The following is a 21,820-nucleotide window of genomic DNA, read 5'->3' as shown; positions in this document are numbered from 1 at the left end:
GAAAATTGGTAACCAGTGAAACATATTTGTAGGGAATAAGAAGGAAACTATTCTATCAAGCAACAGAAGAAAATAATCTATATGTTTAATCTGGAAAGAGAAATGTTAGCACGACATGCTGCTCTCGCTGGAAATATGAGCAAAAGACCATATACACTTAAGTGCTCACAACAACGCAGCACAACTGAACATTTCTTGAGCATTTACTATGTGGTAGTACAATACTAGCACGGAGATAAATAAGACAATCTCTGCCTTCAAGGGACTTAATAGTGTTTGGAGAAAAAAGAAAAAAGATAAGGGGTGAGGTAAGGTAGTATGGGACAGTAAGGATGGTCCAGGCTAAGAGAAACAAAATGAATACAGACAAGGAGATATTAAATAGCCTGGTGTCAGGGGTACCAGGGTGGCTTGGTCGGTTAAGCTCTTGATTTTGGTTAAGTTCTTGATTTTGGCTCAGGTAATGATCTCAGCGTTAGTGATCAAGTTCGAGCCCTGCATCGGGCTCTGCACTGGCAGTGTGGAGCCTGCTTGGGATTCTCTCTTTCTCCCTCTCTCTCTGCCCTTCCCCTTCCCCCTCAAGATAAACCTTTTTTTTAAAAAAAGAAGTACAATTGTTTTTTGTATAATGATCTTGTGTCTATAACCTTACTGTACTCATTCATTAGTTTTAGTAGTTTTTTAGTTTTTAGTTTTTGAGTTCTTTTTCTTTGCTTATAAAGTGCTTCTTTTCCTATATCTAAGTCTTTGTTATTACTTCTTGTTGATTTTAGAGTGATACTACTTTCTTATTTGCTCCAGTCTAAGCAATAAGATAACGTATTATTGATAGAATGATGAATAAGTTAAGAATAAGAAAAGAATTTGAGGAAAAAAGTTCTAAGTGATGGCATCAGGACTATCGTAGGCATAGAACAAATATATTTCAGTATATGGCTTTTTAATAATTATCTGAAAAGGGCTCAGGCTTTTTAAAGTTTCCTTTTCTGAAGTATTCTTGGTTGTTAAGTGACCTATAGATAAATATTGGCTAGGTCATACTCACAACATTGTTTATAAACCTGGCACATAGTAAGCAAAATTGTTTAGTCACCGGATGATCATTTTACACCTACCAGTTGCATAAAACACTTTACTAGGTTCTGTGGGAAATACAAAAAATTGCAGTTTCTGTTTTTAAGAATTTTAGATTAAGTGAAATGTAAGACAAACACTTAAGATGCAATTAAATAACACATTTCACTAATAAATGATATACAACAGGAATGAATGTATGTACTGAAAGTGCTGGAGGCAGAGGAAGCTAAAGAGAGATTACTGTGTTCTGCACGGGTTAGAAAATCTTACTTGGAGAGGAGGGAGGAAGCAGTATAACTGATTTGAGTCTTGAAAGATAGGTAGCAATTAAATGACAAAATCTGTTTGAAGAGTAAGGTTACTACAAATCAAGTGAATGGCAGAATTAAGTAATAGTGTCGGCAAATGAATGAGTGAGCTGATTTGTACTTCCATATGACAAGTATACTTACTTGTTACATATACCCATTTGTTACATTCACAAACTAAAGATTTGTATTATTACATAATTGTTGAAGTGTTAATATCTTTGGTATTTCTCTTATTGCTTTAGTAAATTTTGAATGCTTAAGAGGTAGCTTAAAAGTATCTAATATTTAGTCCAGTTTCTCTGTCCTCTAAATGTTAATAAATCAAAAAGACCAGTTAAACACAAAAAGTTATAAAAAAATGAAATTATGGAAAACGCCAGGATACAACAGATTGACAGTTAACCAGTTAAAAAAACAATTTTATCTGGATTGAAGACTTCTCAGGAGCATGGCCAAAATTAACAAGGGTAAGATCACAAAAATCAACAAATTCCTCTGTTAAATTAAAACCAAATAACTGAAGATCAAGGTTTAAGAAACCTGCCAATTTCAGAGGAACATAGCTAAGTAAAATGCCAAGATAAAATACATATCACACTTTGAAAATGAATACAAAGATATTCAGCCTGCCAGTAGAATAAAAGATTCTCACACCCAGAAAATAAATACAAACAATAAGATACTGGAATTAAATTTTAAAAGTTTATACTACATGACCTAATGAAGTAAGCCAGATTAAGAAGAAGAAATTAAATGAAAAACTGTTGTCAATTTCTCAACATCTTCATTTTGACCCGGAGCTCCCATTGTCTTCAAAGGGAAAAAAGAGTAGCAAAAGGCTAAATGGAATACAGGAGACTACAAACTGGGAGCTCATCAAATAGAGATCAAACTAAAAATGTCTGAGTTTAAAGATCAGTCAGCAATTTTATAAACCCAGAATACAATAAGGATGATATAATAAACATGACATTATGTAAGTACGAAACAGTAAATTTATACCTCTGAAATTAATTTCTAAGAATTCTAGGGCACAGCAATTCATTCAGTAAACTATAGCTTCTATTTGTGCCCTCTAATGCCTTAACAAAATTTAGGCAGCTCTGATAATATGGGCAACCTTTCTTTACTAGAATGAGGAATAAAAATTAAATTACACCCTAAATAAATAAAATCCTCAACTCAAACACCTCAACTTCTTTGGAAGTTGGAACTTTGGTAGTTTGGAGCTACCCTATTTGTTTCTCAGCATTCTGCATTCCAAATTAATTCTTTTATAGAAAAGATAAAAAGGAATCGTATATTCTTGACTCCAAGTCCAGATAAATCTAAGAGTGCCCTTCCAAAGCTCCTACTCTAACACTGATTCAAAGATAGCAATAAGGAGCCAAAGAATTTCAGGTAACATTTAAACTACCAGAGAACAAACAGAAGACCGAGATGATCTACACCAGAGCACTTTGTAAGCTGTAGAGCATTATACCCATTTAGGTTATTAAATTATATGAAACCTTTTAGACCACAGTTATACAACACACCTTTCTGAGGTGCTCCTAGTAATGATGATAATAGGACTATGAGTAAAATGGAGTAGGTACTGGAACAAAGATGAGATCTAAGCACATTTATTGTTAGCACAGGTAATTTATGAACTTTCTGATTTTTGAAAGTCAGTTAAAAAACTGACTTATAGACATTGTGAAGAAAGGTAAAAAATACAAAACCTCAATATCTTCTTATATATTGTTACTAAAATAAACTTTATTTTTTTAAGTCAAGAGAAAACATAACATTGGGCTCCTTAGTGAACTAGGCAAAAATGAAATTGTGGCTGTGTGGCAGAAAATAGGTATCAGTAATGAAGAGAATGAGAAAAAGAAATGACTAAAATAAACCATAACTTATTGGGCTATACCTGATAAGAGATATCACAAAAGCTATGAAAATAGTTTATATAAAATATTAGTATAAACTATTATTATAAAACTATGGCTTTACAATAATCCTGAGATAGAAACAAAGTACTGTCAACTTCACATTCCAGAAATATATCCACATATTAAATGCTAAGAATAAGATTCAGCAAACTGATAAACAATAAAAAGTAAAAAGTCATTTAGAAATATGTAGTAGTGATTCAGCTTTATAAATAATACTTTCTCTGTGGGTAAATTTGCTTTCAGCAAAAAGCAGCATTTTCATGATGGAAGAGGAAATTACTCAGCGACTATAATCACAATAATTCTAGACTCTAAAGAAAAAAATACTGTAACTAAAGGAGATACTAGATTCCTATTTTCATAGGACAACAGCAAGATCCTTTAAAAAAATAAAAGCAAGAGAGAAACACATATTTTGACATATTTAACAGTTTGAAAATATAGAAGGCAATACTAATGACTAGGAAGCAGCAAATGCTATTTCATCTTAAAGTGAGAGACAAGACCCAGGGAATCACAGGTGATTTAGCTTAACCTCTGTGGCTGAAAAGCTACTAAGGCTGCTTTTATCGGAAACCCCCTACAGTTCCATGGAGACCAAAGACTTAAATAAGATGGCTCAAGCATTCAAATGAATCTGCAGTTTTACAAATTTACCTGATGTTTCTGAAGATACAACCACACACAATAAAAGACAAGAGGCTGGTATTATCTAAATTTTAATGACACATATCGAGAGAGAGCACAAAGACTCATTTAGCTGAACTATTCATGGAAAATGAACTAGGTAAAATAATGGACTAAAATAATACAGATGGCTTGATACGAGATCTTTATCTTTAAACTCACAGCAATGTAATCGCCCTTATCAAATGTCTACCATGTCATCAGGCTACAGGGATTTAAAAAACAACCATGAGGGTATCTAATGATAATATTCCACTTCTCATATGCTTAAATTTGATTTTTTTTCCATCAGCTGTGGCTATTTCTAAACTTTGATATATAATATATATATATATAATTCAGATCTCCCACAAAAGCAGAAGTTGTACATTTTAATTATAAAACACCTCAGAAAAATGTTTATGATTTTCATTTTAAGAGGTTAATGTAAATGAATCAATTTTGGGAATATAGTATAATTTTTTAGAAATTTGTCCTGAAGTTCTAATTATACTAAAGCAAAGTTGAATACCGAGGTGGTTTCAGTTGTGGAAACTAGTAATCGATTCACACTGAAAACTAGCTATCAATCTTCAAAGCAAGAAACCTGATTCCAAAACATTCTGATTCCCGTTAACAAAAAAATTTATATCATATATATTTTACATCATTTCACTTCATGAATATCTGAATATGTAAGGAACAGCTGCTTGCTATTACTGAACTAAGACATTCTGGTTGGCTGAAATTAATGATCTACTCCATCTGGTTTAAAACACAAAGCAGTATTTCATAACTACTGTAGAGTTTGGTTAGGAAGAAATTCATTTAACTTTTAAAGTAAAGTATCAATTTTACAAGCTTCTAGTATCTATATCAAATATAAAAATAATATAGTTTATGGGCAATCTGCACAAAACAAAATTATGAAAATAAAGTGTGAATGAATACATAGCAGGGGGAAAAAGTAAGCCACCAATTCAGACATAATTACTTTGATGCTTTTTATATCCAATCTGCTACAGATCTTAATTAGAAATCCTTTCTTCCTCTCAACGAAATGACTTCAATGAAGTAATATTAATATTGGCAACAGTGCAACACTTCAAAAACCAGAATATGCAAGAGCTTACCAGTCTTTGTGCCAAACTCATCCTTGGAAAAAGGCAGCATAGCAGAATCAACAAAGTTATAATATATGCATGATTTATGTAAAAATTAAATTTTACCCTGAAAACACTAGCAGAGTTCAAAGGAAAAAAAATATTACTGTAAAGTGTCTAAATCTTCCCAACCAAGCAGAGTTTATTAGTTCAAGACTAAAGCAAACCCATGGCAAAATTAGACTGTGCAAATGAAATACGTTAGAAAACAAAACATAAATTAGTTAAGTTACATATTTAAATGAATACAGGATACAGAAAAAATATTACATTTTCAACAGAGGTCAGAAACCTTGAGGATGTCATATTAAGTTATACATTGTAGAAAGCAATAAACTAAGAGTAATTAATTTTCCTAGGTACAACCTTTTTTTCTGGAGAGCACATCCAAGACTAACTGGAAAAAAATAATGGTGAGTTAATAGGTTTGTATGGTGTGTATGGATGGTACTTCTGAAATCATTCGGAGAAGTCTATTTATATATCATAAGAAGTGCTTCCAAAGCTTGGGAATGAGCAAGGCTGGTAGACCAAAATCCCTATTTATGGCACACAAACTGTTTAATTTTGCCTTGGTTACCGTCTTACCGGAGTTATAGAAAAGGTCAGGTCTTTCGAGAATATCTCCTTCATGGATATATGGCTCAATTCGATCATCACCATACAAATACTGCTCACTCTCATCCATCTGACGGCTCTCTACCATCTCTAGCCACTGGGAGTTATGCCAGCGGAACTTTTCACTCTGAATTTTCTTAGCCCATTCTTCATCATATTCCTATTGAAAACAAATAGTCAAGTATTACTGCATAAGCTTATAAAGTTACTCCCTTGGCCCTCAGATAACAGGTTATAATAATAATTTGGAGATTCTTCATTTGGGTCAGAGGAAACATTAAAAATACCCATTCAGAATTATTCTATACAATAATCAATAAAACCAATTAAAGACGTATGTTAAAGGCGTCTGTTTGAATTACCAATTGCGAATGGTAACGGCAAAAACTGGAAAAGTTTAAACTTCACAAATTCTCTATTACTAGAATTTAGGTAAGCAGTCAGACTTCAGCTCCCAAAGAAATTTGTGGCAATAGTTACCTGTAATGTTAGTTACCACTAATGATAGGTGGTTAAGCATCAAAATGGTATCTTTCATGATACCTTATTTTACATAGTACTTCTTAATAGGAAAGAAAGCACTTGAAAAGAATGTCTCCTAACTACTGAAATGGTTTACCATTAAAATAACAGAGTTTAATTTAATTTTGTTTCAACCCTAAAATAACATTATCTTATTTAGTCATAATTATTTCTTTAAATGTCTGTCTCCTCCTCTGATCATGAACTCCCGAGGAGCAAGACTGTCTTCTTCACTGCTGTATCTATAATACTTGTTCACAGAGAACCTCCTTGGTGAACATTTCTGATATAGGCAAGTTATATAGGCAAGTTATTATTAGCTACAGATCAACCTATCTAGCTCCCTACTTTTCCCAAAGACTGTAGTTATTCTGACTAGTGTATTCACTTAACAATGAATGGACAGTACCAATGATGGTATAGATTAAAAAAAAAAAAAAGATTTCAGGCATTTCTTGTCATTATAACTCTAGAGTCTTAGTTTTAAATTCCTCTGGCATATCTTTAACATTTTTGTTTATAGTTATCTAAAAGAGTTGGAAAGGTACCACGCAATAGTACTGTCCTCCAACAGTCAAGATGACCATGATAATTAACAGATGGACCAAATACACATTGTAGTTAAATAATGAGCAATTTTCATAGAAAGCTGAGGCTCAAGTAAAAAACTGTCATCATAGAAGGAATTTCTGGGATGTCCTAATTATTAAGCTTTCTTTAACTTGTTTTCATGTTTATTTATTTATTTTGAGAGAGCGCGCAAATGATCAAGTGTGAGTTGGTGAGGGCAGAGAGAGAGAGAGAGAGAGAGAGAGAGAGGGAGAGAATCCAAAGCATCCTCCACACTGTCACTGTCAGCACAGAGCCTGACGTGGTGCTCAATCCCATGAACCATGACAGCATGATTCAGGCTGAAACCAAGAGTTGGAGGCTTAATCAACTGAGCCACCAAGGTGCCCCTAAGCTTTCTTTTTTGATAGTTAAATATTAACATTCCTATTAGTTCTCAATCTATTTCCTAATATAATTATTTAAAATTTAATTGTATGAAAGAGCGATTATAAACATTATTGTATTTTATTTTAAAAATAAACGTATTAATCCACTTGTTATAATTTCAATATTTAAATTGCTTAAGTTTTTACTCCGAGTTAAATCTACAATTTTAACCTACATTTGAAATTGACAATTTAGATATAAACAATAAATTCTAAATCCAAATGCCATCTTGTTGATATGCTTACAGTGAGTAGATCATATCGTATCATCTAAATATAATTTATACAATCATTCATCTACTGATCACATGTAAGTTCTTCTGATAAAATGACATAATACACGTAAAGCATTTCGAAAATCTATATTGAAAACACTTAATGTTAGTCAATACTGTTAATTAATTGAAGAAGGTACATTAATTGAAGTACCTAATTAACTGAATTAGGTAGGTACTATAATTAGGTACTATTAATTATCGTCTTTTTACAAATGAGAAAATGAGCTCCAGAACACTGAATTAACTAGATCAAGTGCACACTGCTAGTTGTGGCTATTACAGCTTTGTAAACCTTGGGCTGGCAATGTGAAAAAGGCAGAGGATAAATGAGTATTTGTCAGGGTCACTGTAGAATGGATTCTTCAGTAATGAGAATATAATAAATGAACTCCACAGTCAACTTTCAGCTCTAAGAGTCTATGAATGTGTTGAGTTGCTGACCAAGCAGTGATAGGAGAGAAGTGGCTCTGGTCTGGTTAAGTATATTACATAACACATTATATTCTCAATCATGTGCTCTCTGACCTGGCTGTACATAGAAGGATGTTAGGGAAAGAGGGAGTTGAAAAAATAATGGCACAGTGATGTTGTTACAAGCAGTTTCATTGGCTACAGTTTCAGTGGTTCACTTTGGGTTTCCAAAATTAGACAGAATACTAAATTGTGCTAATTATGTAGTATGAGCAGTGTGATTAGCTTTAAAATAATTTAGCCCAAATGCTAAATATAATTTTGAACCTCTTTAAAATTCATGACTTCGCGAGTATACTTTTTGGTTCCCTATGTAGCACAGTGAATGTATTAGTTGCAAAGTTGGCTGCAAAAATATATTACTATCATATTAGAAGTGGCTAGATGATTTAAGAAGAATGATCACATATACTTACAGAAAAAAAAAGGATGAACTTATTGTCCATTAAGGTAAAAAATTTAATGCATAAAAAAAGTAAAATGGTATTTTGGGGAAGAAATTCTCCATACTAATTGGCTTTTTTTCTAAAAGATAAGTTAGTTACAGGTCATCAAAACTCCCAGAATATGCCTTATAATATCATTATGCCTTATAATCCTATTAAATCTACATTAAATACTGGAGCTAATTTGATAGGTACTGTTTCTTTTGTGAGTACTAGTTTGTTTCACTTGGCAAGAGGTATGAAACTAACTTTACTTTTTAAAAATTTTTAATGTTTCATTTTTGAGAGAGGGAGACAGAGCATAAGTGGGGGAAGGGCAGAGAGAAAGAGAGAGAGAGAGAGAGAGATAGACAGAGAGGGAGACACAGAATCGGAAGCAGGCTCCAGGCTCTGAGCTGTCAGCACAGAGCCTGACGTGGGGCTCGAACTCACGAACGGAGAGATCATGACCTGAGCCGAAGTTGAAGCTTGACTGACTGAGCCACCCAGGCACCCCGAAACTAACTTTATTTTGATAGAAATACTTTAAATCTGATTATCTGAATGAAGAAGTGTTCAAGAAAGATGACAGAAAGATGTATGACTTGATTGTTTTAATTTAGGTTCAGGCTTAAGGATTCCTAGTGTAAGAACAGGATATAAAACCTAGTCAAGTGCTCAAAACATATTAAAATATGGGGTTTGCTATTTTACTGAGAGTAAAACTTGCCTCTTACAAATTTCTGTGAAATGTTACAAAAATAAACATAATTTAAAAAGTAAATTACATATCCATAAAGTGTATTTAATCTAGTAAATAATGCTCTGCACAAGGGAAAAAAAATCATGCTTATTCTAGGCATTACTATTTTACATGCTCCTCATAAGATTTCCCTATTCTAATAAAAGTACAGTAATAAATGTAGAAAGATGCTATTTTCTTCACAAATGCCCTGCAAACTTAAGCCTCTTATCACCTTTCAAGCTGAGAGCAATGTTCTCATTAATGAGCCTACACATACAAGGTTTAGTTTCTAAAATAAAAAAGACCACCTATCCACAGACTATCTATCCATTTGACAGAAGTCCATACACACAAACCAAAAATATCCATAAGCATCTACAGCTAACTTTTGATACTAAAGTTTGATTTGTTAGTGTCTTGGGGAAGCTGATTTTCCAAGGCAGTGAATTGGCACAGACCTAGCACTAAATGTAATTAGACTACCTTATGTTAATCTGAATTCCTTTACAGTTTTCACCATATTTCTTTGGTCACTTTATGAGTGAATAAACTCATAGAACCAAGGCATATCTTAACATTATAATGCCCAAGAGTATAGCAGCAATGATGCAGATTATACTGTCATTTTATTAAAAATAAAAATTTTTAAGTATTTTTGTACTACAAAACTATAGGTTTGATTTTCTATTACTAACATAATGATTAATGTGCAGATTATTGTTTACAGGATCGCAATGAAAACGCTATGGCTGTCTTAGGTCTTTAGAAAACAACAGTTTCTCCCTCAGGAAACAGGAGACAAAATATGTTATTCTGTACCAAGCTGTTTAATCATTTAAGATATAGAAAACTATGTTCTGCAGATGATCCAATGATTACAGATTCCTACTATAATGAATCCACTACAATGACATGAGGAGTTTTCATGAGGTAACCGTTAGCAACTATGTGTGGCGTTTTGTCATAGATCATTGCAAAGAAAATGGCAAAAACCCTTGACCGACCAGTATCAAGCCCTTAAAATCTCAAGAAGTTATAACATAGCTTTTTGAAATATTTATAACCATAAAACTATTTCATTATTGAAAGCTGAAAATTATAGAAAAAAATACCCATACCTTTAGCTAGCTAGAATCCTAATACTCTATATACACTATCGGTTTTCGATGACTTTCTTAAGCCCAATATTAATAGCTAACTTTAGGAAATACTTTTTAAATTTATTTTTAAAATTTAGAAGCTAAGTATGAGATATTATTAATATGTAGTACTTGTACCATAAAAGTTTTCTCTAGTTTGTGATAATATGGCCTTAGGTATTTGAATGTTTAACAAATACAGCATCTTGGAATGAAGCATGGAATGAGGAACACAATATTTGTTTAAATAATTGATTTCTCCTTTTCCTTAATAGTCAACATTAGTGAAAATGAGATAGTACTATTTCAACTAAAATGCTGGGTTTTGATTTTTATGTTTCTGAAACACTGATTTTTATGTTCCAGATTACTTTCTTTTCCTTATTTTCCTTCCTTCCCTCCCTCCCTCCTTCCTTCCTTCCTCTCTTCCCTCCTTTCCTTCCTTCCTCTCTTCCCTCCTTCCTTCCCTCCCTCTTTCTTTCCTTTCCTTTCCTTTCCTTTCCTTTCCTTTCCTTTCCTTTCCTTTCCTTTCCTATTCCTTCCTTCCTTCTTTCCTTCCTTCTCTCTCTCTGTCATCTATTTATTTATTTTTGAAAGAGACAGAGAGAGTGTGAACAGGGGAGGGGCGGAGAGAGGGAGAAACCTAGGTAGGCGCAGAGCCTGACACAAGGCTCATACCCACAAAATGAGGAGGTCATGACCTGAGCTAAAATCAAGAGTCGACGCTTAACGGACTAAGCCACCCAGGCAGGCGCCCCTATGTTCCAGATTTCTTAAAAATCAATTATTTTAGCTTATGCCTGTTGAGAGTCTATTTAGTACTAAATTAATAGGCTTGGGCAGTGGTCCCAAGAGTTTTAGATTTCAGGAAAGTTTCAAAAACAAATCTGGGGGACTGATGTTGTATGTAAATCAACTACTACCTATTATTGACTTAGAGAAGAAAGACCATTTTAAGACTATAAATGTAAGAAAGACAATCTCAAAATGAAGATCTACCTATCCAAGACAAAACATGTTAACAACCTTCCATTTGTAACAGCTCCCCAGCCCTAACATCTCTCTCTGTGTGCCCCTCCCTGGACCTCCTCTCACTATTTTTTTAATTCCTCTCTCTCCCATTTTAGTGAAAACCAGTAAAAGCTTTATCATGCTCCAATGGATCAGCACTTAGCTATCTTCTGTATCTAACCTCAATGAGTAGAGTTCAACAGCCATGGCAAAGCCAGTTCCATTGTGTCTCGGAGTCTGAATTTATAGGAATTGATGGTATTACGGTATGGTATAGAACAAAGAACAGTGGATTAGGAATCAGGGGACTTGGGTTCTATTTCCAGGTCTGATACAAACAACCTTCTAAAGGCATTTTAATACCTTTTAGTCTCAGATTCTTCATTTCTAAAATGAAACAAATCTAGGTAAGATTTACTAAAGTTCTAACATTCTATAAACAAAAAAATGTATGATTAATACCCTTATTTCATAAAGCTTTTGAAATAATTATCCCCCCAAACTGAAGAATACTGGCAGTCTAAGGAGTTTATTTTTAAAAATTAAATATCAACTCCAAATGAATATCCAGTGTCAAACATTTAATAAATTCAACATATATCAATTAAAATCTATTCTCCCTAACCCCTCTCACCCAAATCCCCTTCCCTCTTAAATATCCCCTCCCCCCATTGTCAGGAAATAACTGGGAATTCAGGGATGTTACTGCTCAACCACAGCCAAGATACATCATAAAAATTTATCAAGCTGTTGTGGAAATACACCAGGAATACAGTTATTTTTTCTTCATTTTGAAATACTTCTTTTCACAAAAATGGTACCCTGATAGCCTTGCTCTGAGACTTGAGTTTGTCTTGTATTTAAAGGTACACATGCTTTTTTATTTTCTTCTCAGCTCCTGACATGATCTTAAGCACTCAGTTTCCATAAAAACTACGTGTCATGAAAGACTTATGGTTTGATTTTAAATGGAATGTGCCATCCTTTTTGAAGTCCTACATCATTTTGTTTACTACTTAACCATAGAAACATTGTGAAGCCTCACCCAGCCTATTATCAGAGCCTGTTCACTATCAGAAAAACTCTTTGTAACTGGCTTCCGTCACACCTTGTATCTGATTAACACACTATAGGATAACATAGAGCTACATAGATCTGCTTTGTGTTCTAACACAGCTGATGGAAAACAGATTTTCCTTTCTCCTTTAATGTGACAGCCCCCTAATTGAGAATGTAATATGGTTTATTTAATACACTTCTTCATACTAAATTAAAGCAGATCTAGAGTAATTTAGTTGCTCATTAAGGTTAAGGTAATAGTCGCTAAACAGATGCCTTTTATATCGTAGAAAATACTTACCCCAATGATATATATAGGATAAGTAAATATAGATATACACATAATTAAACACATACATAACAGAACTGTTGACTTTTAGGCACATACTACCTACTTCTCAACAGTACTATCCCAAGTTTGTCCTTTAGTCTTGACTATGAATGACATTTTCTAACAGGACCTCAAATACAATGCTCTCTTTGACCTCTGTTTAAAGTGCTGGGGAGGCTCATCTGTGCAATATCATTTCAAATATCATGTTCAGTCAGGCCACAAAGTTAAAGATAGAACTAAATGAAATTTATTTAATTAAGAAATCATGATTTTTATCTTTTGTACTATGCTTGGGTTCTGTTGAATCCAGTATTGCCAATCAAAGGAAAACCACACACAATAAAGCAACAACATGCATAAAGCTAGCAAGGAATACATATACATTCATATACATACGATCACATTCATATCATACATATATATACTCTATATTCTAATGAGCTAGAAGAACATCCTAAATTTATGCCTTTCAGGTTTATACAATATAAAAATGAACTCCAAAAGAGGGCTAACCAAACTTATCTCTCTAAACCCAATTTGATTATAAGAATTGAGAAATAAAAAATCTCACTTACAAATCCGAGCCAATGAAAACTGGTACCAAAACTATAAAAGAAGCAAGAACCAACTCCACCTGTTCTGGAAAGAACACCTCAGTAGTTTTCTGTCAACTACTCACTTAAAAATTCTCTGCTCTGTGCCCATACTCAACCTGTAAGTCAATTAAAACTGACTGCTGTCTACCCATTTTACCCAATCCCCACCCATTCCCTGCTTTTGAAAGCCAGCCCTGAAATAACCTGAGTTCTAACCCGGTTCTAATCTAATCCTATGAAGTCTAATCCTAATCTAATCCTATGAAAGTTTCTCCAACTGTCCCTTCCAAGATGTCATAAGACATCTTTTTAAACTGCTTTCCCTTGCTGGCAAGATTAATAAACTTCTGTAGGACACAGGCTGGCCTGGCAATTTTTGTGGGGACCATACCAATTGATGTCTTAGAGTTTATATGTAAACCTACAATGGTTTATCTCATTTTAAAACACCAGTCTTATTAAATATAATTTTGACTATCCGGGAATAAAGACAGTACCTAATTTTTCAAGTTTAAAATACCAAAACTAGATATTAATTCCAGGTTACTAAAATATACACAATTTTCCCATGATCACAGACTTACTAAAAGAGAAAGGGCTGTCCTTCAAAATCTCAGTGACACAAACTTGTGTTAGTATCAGATCACAGGGGCCTGTGGCTGGTCAGAAAGACAACAGACATTAATCCTTTACCAGAGAACCTAGGGACATCCCTTTTCCCATAAACACCTTGTAGATACAATGTACCATTAGTGCAGAACATCTTTTGCTAGGGCCATAGAGTAGTACCGCTCCTGGAAGGCAAGTTCACCTCTGGATGACAGTACCCTGTATTCTCTAGAGTCTAGGATGTAAACTTTTGTATTCTAGGGACTTTGTGTTGCTGAGTTTTATATTCCCAGTGCCTTAGTGTTTTGACACAGTACGTCCTTAATAAACATGTATTAAATGTTTTACAACCCAATAATGTCAGGGGAGGGATTTTTTTTTTTACCAACTGGGAAAGAATTCCTGAGGTCCTCAAATGCTTCACGCAAAGTTGAGGAAGTACTTAAGGATAAAAATCTAATTGGGGTTTTAGAAGCTCTCTATGTGTAGAGGGTTCTGTTCTTCCCTTCAGGATTCCCAAGGCTTGGAAGAGAAGAGACAACGATCAACTGCCATATATCCCCTTGGAAAACGAAGCTAGGCTCCTCTCCTCGTGTCCCTACTCACTGCAGCTACTCCAATCCCTGCCTCCCAAAGCTACACGTAAGGCCTAGTCAGACAGGTGACAACTTGCTCATGAGGCCATAGAGACCACATCACCAACCATATAACCCTCCAGGTACAAAGAGTACTACCACCCCACATCTGTTTTAAGTTGCCAATTGAGGGATTAGGCCCAAATTCATTAAACAAGTCATCACTAATGTAACATTTCCATAATTTGGGGGACAAGTTCTTTACGGCAGAAGGCATATTTCCCCAAGCACCACAAGGTATCGAATTTTTCTTAACTATTCCACGTTGTTCTGAGTAAAAATGAAGTTTGTTTTCTTAAAGACAAATTGCCTTAAACTACAAATATTCTCATTCTTTTTCTTTGCTTTCTTTTTTTTTTTTTTTTTTTGATTTATTATTGTTCTAGAACACAGCCATGCTGAGAACACTAGGATATCAAAGCCTAGTGGTGAAAAGAATCTTAAGAGATCATCCACTCCCATTCTAGGCAGGTTTCTAACGATTTCAGAAAGTTGGTTATGTAGTTATTACTAATGCTTACTGGATGGAGGCTTCACATTCTCCCTTGGCAGCTTATTTCTAGTGTTTCATCATCTTTGCTGTGTCTAATCAAAGTTTCTCCTGTTTTGAATTAAGCCAATTTCCTCTTGTTTTACTCTTGAAAAAGATTCAGGACAAGCAAATAGCACCCTGAGTCATGATCAGTAATAGAGTCTGAGCTCAAAGAACCGGACTGGCAGCTATGTCTCAAGTGAACCTGAGAAGCTGTCATTTTACTGATGCATTAAAAAAGCCCACTCCTCAAATTTCTCCCAAATAAGGAGGCCTAGACAGGTAGGAGTGTCACTCTGGTCTGAGGTTAGCCGATAAATTGAGTCCGAATTAAAATAAGTTACTGCAGATTCAGAACGTGGGTAATTTAACAGATAAGGCACTTCTACACTAGAAGAGGCAGATTCCTGATTACCACACTGTCCTAATCAAGGCCTTTTGGTTAATTACCCTATTTAGAATTGCTGTGACATGGAGCTTTAAAATGCCAAATTCAGCCATTTTGTAGAATAATCTTAAAATATAAATAATAATATTAATATATCTGGCCAAAATACATACTCCAAATAATTTTCCACAGTTAAAATCCAAACAGTGAACAGATTATTTTCCAATACCATTTAAAATATTTAAATGGACAGAAAATAACATAGATAATTAACTGTACCAAGGAAAGAAAATGTTGGTCCATGAATTTAATCAACATATAAACTTCTCGGGGCACCTGGGCAGCTCAGTCAGTTAGGTATCCAACTCCCGATTTTGGCTCAGGCCATGATCTCATGGCTTGTGAGTTTGACACCCGCATCGGGTTCTGTGCTGACAGCTGGAGCCTGTTTGGGATTCTCTGTCTCCCTCTCTCTCTGCTCCTCCCCCATGTGTATGTGCACGCACACGTACACGTGCTTTCTCTCAAAAATAAACACACAAAAAAATTAACTTCTCAACTAGGTGTGAGTTTTGGTCTAGTTTGAACAAAACAGAGAGTGACCATCATGTAGTAGATGCTTCATATATATTTTCTCTAACCCTAACAATAACTCACTAATCCTCAAAAGTGTCACTGTAAACTGAATCTTCAAAAAGTTATAAAATGTCTGAGATTATTCAGTAAGTGAAAGAACTAGAATTAGTTGTATTCTAGATGCAATACTCTATTAGACCAAGTTGTCACATCATAGAGGCCAAAGTTGAAGATCAGAACCCTTACCCAACTGAGAAGGGGAGACAAAGTTCTGAGAAATGGTGCAGTTCCTTACTATCAAGCCAAAACTGAACCAGGGCCTGGACGCTTATACGTGTATAGTAGCAGAAACGTAAGGAAACATTCTTCCAGCAGGATGCGGGGTGTTTCTAGCCCTTTTATCATCTATATTAGACTACTTCTTTTCTTCTAAGAAACTCAGCTGTGAATATGATGAAGTTGGGTAGCAGAGCAGGACTTTTAAATCATATAATTCACACACAAATATCTTTAAATATTCTGTTTAATAATTCTAAGTATCTTTTTAGACTAAAGTTTCCCAATGTGTGAAATGAAACAGTCCAAAATTACTTGGCATCATATCAAGTTCTTACTTTGTTAAATCTCGTGTAGAGAGTCATAGAGTGATTAGGTGAACCTTCAGAATACTTATTCAAATTTTTGTTATACTAAGTCAAGTGATCAGACGGCATCTTAGGGAGCCATATATAGGTAGCTGATATATCAGCAGTTTCATTTCATTGATTGTTCTTCTTTAGAGGCCTTACCAACAAGGTTCTTTATGAATATAATAACCTAAAATAATTTTCTTTGTGATTTTACACTTTTAACTCTGACTAGGGTTTATAAGTTCCTTTAAGGACAGTAAGATCAACAAAGTAAAATGAAGATTAAAAATGTTCATTGGATTTAGAAAAATGAAGGCCAGGTGTCTTTAGTGAGCACCATATCAGTGCAACAAAGGAGGCAGAAGCTAGAATTCATATAGGTTGAAAGGTGGATGAGGGGAACTGAAGAAATGAAGGAAGTAATATGTAGACAGTTTTTTCAAAACATTGGTTCTAGAGAGAAAGAGAGAGCTAGGACAGCCATCTAGAATAGAAAAGAAAGGTAGACACAGGGTGGGGAAAATTCCCGTTTAAGATGAGAGACTTTACACGGAATTCTATTCCTGAAATCATTATTATGCTATATATTAACTAACTTGAATTTAAATTAAAAAAAAAAGATGAGAGATTTCAGCCCAGAGTTTAGAAATTATTGGGAATAAATATTTTTATATTCATATTTTATACTAATTTTTTTAATAATGAGACTGAGCTGGCATTTTGGAACTATCACAAATTTACTTTCTATACCAAACATATCCAAACATTACTGCCTTCCATCTACTTTTCTCAAATAAGACAATTTTAAAAGTATGCTAAAGGTATTCTCTAACAAACTGACATCTCTTTCCCTTCTTCATTGCTTAAGGTAAGATAATCACAAATAGAACTTGAGGAAGTTTTTTCTTACACTACCTACTTTATACACAACACTAAATTTAGTGATCTACTAGAAAATAGTATATGAGCCATGAAATTATTCCCTAGGAAAATAAATATTCTCTATTCATAAACCCTGTCACCAGGGGTCTACATGTATGAAACATCTTACTGGAATAAGGATTTAATATGCAAAGTTTCCTTATTTTAATTTAGAGATCAAAGCTAAAAATGTCAACATACTCATTTAGTTTTAAGCCAGTAATGATATACTCAGTCCAATCCGAAAAATAGATGACATCAAATAAAATGAATTTTGAAATAAAATCCAGGAAATTGGCAAGGAAGTACCTGATAGTGACTGTCTGATTTCATAATGAAATCACTAGCATAAACGCCAACTTAGAGGACTTCTACTAAAGTTGTTAACTGATTCTTTAAAATGTTATTCTAAGGCGGGCCAGGGTGGCTCAGTCGGTTAAGCATGCGACTATTGATTTTGGCTCAGGCCATGATCTCAAGGTTCATGAGACAGCCCTGCATTGGTCTCTGTGCTGACAGCCTGGAGCCTGCTTGAACCTGCTTGGGATTCTCTTCCCCACCCATCCCTGCTCCCTGCTTCCTGCTTCCATGTTCTCTCTCTCTCTCTCTCTCTCTCTCTCAAAACAAACAAACAAACAAACAAACAAACAAACAAACAAACAAACATTAAAAATGTTATTCTGATCATTTAAAAAGCTTAAGTTAAACTTTGAAAACTACTGAATATTCAGGGTATATTCAAGAAACTTCTTATCGAGTGAGCCAAAATAGAAGGTATAAATCCAGTTCAAAGAAGGAAGCACTTTGTGTATGCCACAGGTGAAAAACATTTAAAGTAATCTAGTGTATGGCACATCCCAGGTGCAAGGCCCAAGTCCAGGCAGAAGACTAGGTGGTCAGCAGGAGCATGATTTCTGAAAAAAGTCTGTACAGAGAGCAAGTTTCTAATCCAGGACTCAGATCACCCTTCTGATTATAGTCCTTCAGTTATACATCCTTTCAAAACTTCTAAGGTCATGAATAACACAATTTTTGTATGTTTCATCATTCCAAAGCAACTGACAAAACAAGTGTATGCATATGAAAAAAATCAAAGCACTGAAAAAATAATTGATATAACATTTGTCTTATTAAAAAAGTTTAATGGTCAAACTGCAAAACTGACTATTAAATTCTGGTAGAAATTCTCATCAAACCCCTGCTCCAATGTAATAACTTCCCTGAAAAACAAATGATTTTGAGAGACATGTAGACCTCTTCAAGGAGCCTATACTTAAAAGGCTGAAAGCCTTTAATCATTTTTTAATGACTAAAATATGAATTTAATATCACTGTATTTTCAGAGACTCCTCAAAATACAAATTTGCATTTATATTAAATGCCAAATTCTAAAAAGATGTACAGAGTTTTCTTTTCTACCAAATAAAGACTATTATTACACTTTGCATAAGAAGAAGAATTACTTACCGCTATAATATCTAAAGTATTATCACAGACCTTTCGGATTTCATTATTTTTATCATGCATCAGATCTATAAGATACGCTGGAGCCTCTGAATAAAAGTGGTTAAAGATGCAAATTGTGTTTGAGATTGAGCCTATTCAAGGATATTAGAAAAATCTCACATTTCTCTAAATTCAAATTGCCCCGGGAAATCTAACTTCAAGTTGTAAAATTGAGTCATCAATAAAAGCTGACCATAAACATTTAACATTTCATTTCATTTCATTAATAGAAATAAGAAAGAAAAAAAAACACTGAATAAAAAAGGGCAAGGAAAACAGAACCAGTAAGTCTCAGAAAGTACAAGGCCATCTTTTTGAAAATAACTGAAATTATTTTCAAGGCCATCTTTTTGAAAATATCTTCATGAAAATAACTGAAGAGGGAGCTCCAGAGCCACACAGCTATCTATTAAGCTTTCCTGAGAAAGCTGGCCCACCTAAAAGTTCCAGAAAATTAATTTCACATAAAAATAGCAACAGAAAAGAATCACAGTCAAATTTTGTAGATGATTATGAGAAAAATATAACATTTTCATATAAAAGATGAAAGCTGTAACCCAATACTTCAAAAAGAAATAAAAGAATGTAAAAAAATAGAATATACATATAGGAACAATATATATCAAAGTTAGAGAACTCAAAGAAATAAAATAATTCAGGAAAGAACCAAAAATAAAGGTAAAAATAATTCCAGATATATAAGAACTAAATTTATAGTAACACATGAGTAAATAAAAACAGATAAAACTCCGAGAGGAATGGAAGCTAAAAAGGAAGAAAACTTGTAAAATTTAAAAACAAATAAAAAGAGAAAATATTAGAAAATGACTAATTATTTAAGATAGGCAAAGAAGATCCAACATAATAGAAATTCCAAAGAAGACAATAAAAGCTTTTAATAAAAGAGAACAAATACTAAAAACTAAAATTCAAGAAAATTTTCCTGAAATTAGGGGAAAAAAAGACAAAACTATATACTGAAGGATCACATATGATATTTAGAGAAATCAAGCAAGGATGATGAATACCAACTCAAATTCTAATAAAGCTATTTGGCTTTAAAAATACAGAAATGCTCCTCTGGTCTTATTGGCCAAAATATCAAGTCATTTATAAGGGAAAAAAAAGTAAATTGTCATCAGACACTGACAGCTATCAATAATTAGCAGACTACAGACGGCACACTGTCATCAATTCAGGCAAGAAGACAGCGGAAAAATACCTTCGAATTGTGGAGAAAAATAATTGGCAATCTAAAACTCCATATTCTGCTAAATGATTATTAAAGAGAACATGCTAGCTATTTTCAGATATATTTTATTATTCATAGATACTCATTTAGCAGTATAAGAGAACATAATTATGAAAGGAAACTCAGAGAGATAGAGAAATGGAATTCAAGAAAAAAAATAGCAAACAGGGAATAGGTCAACATATTCTAAGTCTTGAATAAGTACTAGTTTTTAAAAGGCAATAGTTAAAATAATAATTCAGTTTCAAATGTTAGAAAAATGTTACAAAAATGAGGTGAATGATGACACTATCACATACCATGGAAGATGTAAGTGGGGACGTTAGACTTACAAGTAGAAGAATACAGTCCTTTAAAAGTGGAGAGAATACATGTTGAAATTGGGTTTAACTCCTACAAATAAGTAGGGGGAAACAGAGGAAAAACAGAAAACTCAAATTAACAGAGAAACCCCAATGAATCCAAAAAAGGCAGTGAAGAAAAACTTCTTGATCTCCAATATTTACAGCCGATCTTTGTTAAAATTGTATTTGAAACAGAAGCCGGACGTTTCCTCCAAGAAACTCTAGCACACATGTACACAAGCAAATGACATTCTTTGCAGCACTGATTACAATGCCGAAAAAAATTTTATCAAGGTTCACAGCAATTGCAAAGACAGAGGTTAACCTTAATCTTCTACTCATTGGTGCTACTTACTATTTTTCTTGAGGGGAAAAGAGGATACATTTAAAATGTAGAAAAAAATACAGAATAATATATTCTCAGAGAGAATCTAAAAGGACCAAGTCAAATTTGACTTATTTTCCCATGCTGCCATTGTTGGGATTGTATGAAAATTATTACAATAGCATTGGTTCTCAATTTCAGATTCTCAATTTCTATGCATTGTGCAGAGAGCTATTTTTAATATCCCAAACATTTTAATATAAATCATATGTTGACCTAATATAAGTCTATACCAGCCTTCTCAAACATCAAGTTTCTTTCATTCTGTTTAAAATTATATCAAATAATGTTGATCATTAATCTAAATTTAAAAACGGGAAAAGGAAATAATTATATAATAAATCTTCACTTAAAAATTTAAGTATAGCCAAAATCACGATAAAGTACTTAAAATTATAGTGAAATATTTTAATAGTTCCTAATTATGTGACAAAAGACAACAAGACATATTTAGATATCATTGACATCAACAAAAATCCCGGCTTTTGGACACCAAAACACTGGGCAAAAGCACTCAAGCAATCTTTACAATCTCAAGGCATGGATGAAAGCATTGGATCTAAGTAGTATTCCTTGATGCTTTTGTAAAAATTTTAAATCAGCAGATCTTTTCTGTCCCATTCCTTCCATTTTCAACATGTTATATTCGTCAGAATAACTATTTAAAAAGTACTCACTTCAGATTCAATG

At 33.6% G+C, this 21,820-nt stretch overlaps 1 protein-coding gene across 3 annotated transcripts in view; it reads right to left on the bottom strand.

Moving 5' to 3' along the window:
- KIFAP3 (kinesin associated protein 3) overlaps positions 1 to 21,820 on the bottom strand; it is a 169,472-nt gene that overhangs the window by 31,804 nt on the left and 115,848 nt on the right. For all 3 annotated transcript variants that reach the window (XM_019424467.2, XM_053909306.1, XM_019424478.2), the window contains 2 exons: positions 19,111 to 19,196; positions 5,746 to 5,935 (listed from right to left, as the gene is read on the bottom strand). In XM_019424467.2, coding sequence (XP_019280012.2) covers positions 5,746 to 5,935; positions 19,111 to 19,196 — 276 coding nt within the window. The remainder of the gene's footprint in view (positions 1 to 5,745; positions 5,936 to 19,110; positions 19,197 to 21,820) is intronic.

The sequence above is a fragment of the Panthera pardus genome, unplaced genomic scaffold (genome assembly GCF_024362965.1).
Source record: "Panthera pardus isolate Hobbes unplaced genomic scaffold, ASM2436296v1 HiC_scaffold_21, whole genome shotgun sequence".
Lineage (NCBI taxonomy): Eukaryota > Metazoa > Chordata > Mammalia > Carnivora > Felidae > Panthera > Panthera pardus.
The sequence above is the reverse complement of the archived record's forward strand: the minus strand, read 5'-3'. Positions and strand labels throughout refer to the sequence as shown.